This window comes from Brassica oleracea, chromosome C8, assembly GCF_000695525.1.
Source record: "Brassica oleracea var. oleracea cultivar TO1000 chromosome C8, BOL, whole genome shotgun sequence".
Taxonomy (NCBI): Eukaryota; Viridiplantae; Streptophyta; class Magnoliopsida; order Brassicales; family Brassicaceae; genus Brassica; species Brassica oleracea.
This window is the reverse complement of record NC_027755.1, coordinates 2,888,780-2,890,415: the sequence shown is the minus strand read 5'-3', so window position 1 is coordinate 2,890,415 and position 1,636 is coordinate 2,888,780. Positions and strand designations below refer to the sequence as shown.

General features: G+C 47.2%; 2 protein-coding genes across 2 annotated transcripts in view; one reads left to right on the top strand and one right to left on the bottom strand.

Moving 5' to 3' along the window:
* Positions 1–575, top strand: part of LOC106308461 — a 2,592-nt gene extending 2,017 nt beyond the window's left edge. The window contains exon 4 of the mRNA XM_013745626.1: positions 7–575. Coding sequence (XP_013601080.1) covers positions 7–575 — 569 coding nt within the window. The remainder of the gene's footprint in view (positions 1–6) is intronic.
* A 713-nt stretch (positions 576–1,288) lies between these two features.
* The window catches only part of LOC106308460 (uncharacterized abhydrolase domain-containing protein DDB_G0269086-like), a 1,657-nt gene continuing 1,309 nt past the window's right edge, over positions 1,289–1,636 (bottom strand). Inside the window, exon 3 of the mRNA XM_013745624.1 lies at positions 1,289–1,614. Within this exon, the coding sequence (XP_013601078.1) occupies positions 1,289–1,614 (326 nt within the window). The remainder of the gene's footprint in view (positions 1,615–1,636) is intronic.

Genomic DNA, 1,636 nt, shown 5'->3' with positions numbered 1-1,636 from the left:
CGCAAGGTAATGGCCAGGCAGAATCCTCCAATAAACTCATCATCGATGGCATTAAAAAGCGTCTGGATCTGAAAAAGGGTCACTGGGCCGACGAGCTCGATGGGGTCCTATGGAGCCATCGCACAACGCCGCGAGGATCGACTAAATCGACACCTTTCTCCCTCGCCTACGGTGTAGAAGCCATGGCTCCCGCTGAAGTCAACGTTTCAAGCCTCCGACGCTCCAAGATGCCTCAATACGTCGAACTCAACAAGGAAATGCTACCCGACACCCTTGATGAGATAGAAGAACGACGAGATCAAGCTCTGCTGCGAATCCAGAACTATCAACACCAGATCGAGAGTTACTACAACAAAAGGGTCCGTGCCCGACCTCTAGAACTCGGTGACCTCGTCATGCGCAAGGTGTTTGAAAACACTAAGGAGCTAAACGCCGGTAAACTCGGCGCCAGGTGGGAGGGACCTTACAAAATAATCAAAGTCGTCAAACCTGGAGTATACCGACTTCAAACTTCACGTGCCGAAGAAGTTACCCGATCACGGAACTCGATGCACCGAAGACGTTTCTACTCGTAGGTGTATTTCAAAAAAAAAAAAAAAAAAAAAAAAAACTACCGAGTAGATGCACCCCTGTGGTCACTTCTACTCAACCGAGTAAATGCGCCACTCACGGCCACTTTTACTCGAGAAAAACGAACTACGAATGGCTTGATCCTCAACCGAGCTACGTAGGCAGCCTTAAACAAGTCCAGCTGTAACAAAATCAAAGTCAAAATCTTGTTCATTGTCTCAACTTCTACTGAGTAGATGCCTGTTATCAAACCCAACAGATCTCGTGCCTCCAGCAGGAGATACGCGGACACTATCGTTCCATTTCCTGGCTATGTCCTGATCGGACACTTAGCCTGAGGACCCAACAGTCGCTAGTCACCTATGCCCAAGAAGCATTGACCGACTAAACGGAGTGAATCTTTAACCTTTCCTCGACTAAATGCGTAATGGACTAGCTACCCAATTACTCAATTGTCATTGAGGAAACGGACGAAAGAACCTTCCACTCTTAGATTCAGTCCCTTGTTTTCGATATAGAACGATGCGCCTAGACGTCGTCTCGATTGAAACGCGACAAGAGCTGAATAAAGCCCTAGCGGTTCGTTTCCTTATCAATTTGCAAAAGCCAAAGGTCAGGAATCTACTGTTTCTAAGCGAACACATCGCGAGACACTAAAGATACTGACATTTACTTTAACAAAGTTTGCAAGTACAGATGAGAAACACAACCCACAAATTTAAAGTCCGCTTAAAACAGCGACTTGCCAATAAAATAAAAGCATGTCTAATCGTACAACAACAGGGTCTATCAAGACCACAAACAAAAAAGAAGAGGAGAAAAGAACATAGGTGAAACACCAAGGCACAAAATCTTGATCGTCAGGACCCTTGGTAGCGGCAGCAGTCGGGTCCTCCGCCCGAGTAGAAATAGGGGCAAGAGAGTCTACAACAGGAAGTGGAGGAACATCTGTATCCCCAGCTTCGTAGATCGTCTCCTCCTCAGTGGGACGTGGCAGCAACGCCTCCTCGATTCCATCGTTATCCTCCTCCCCATCCTCTCGTCCTTCGGAGGAAGAATCCGAGAC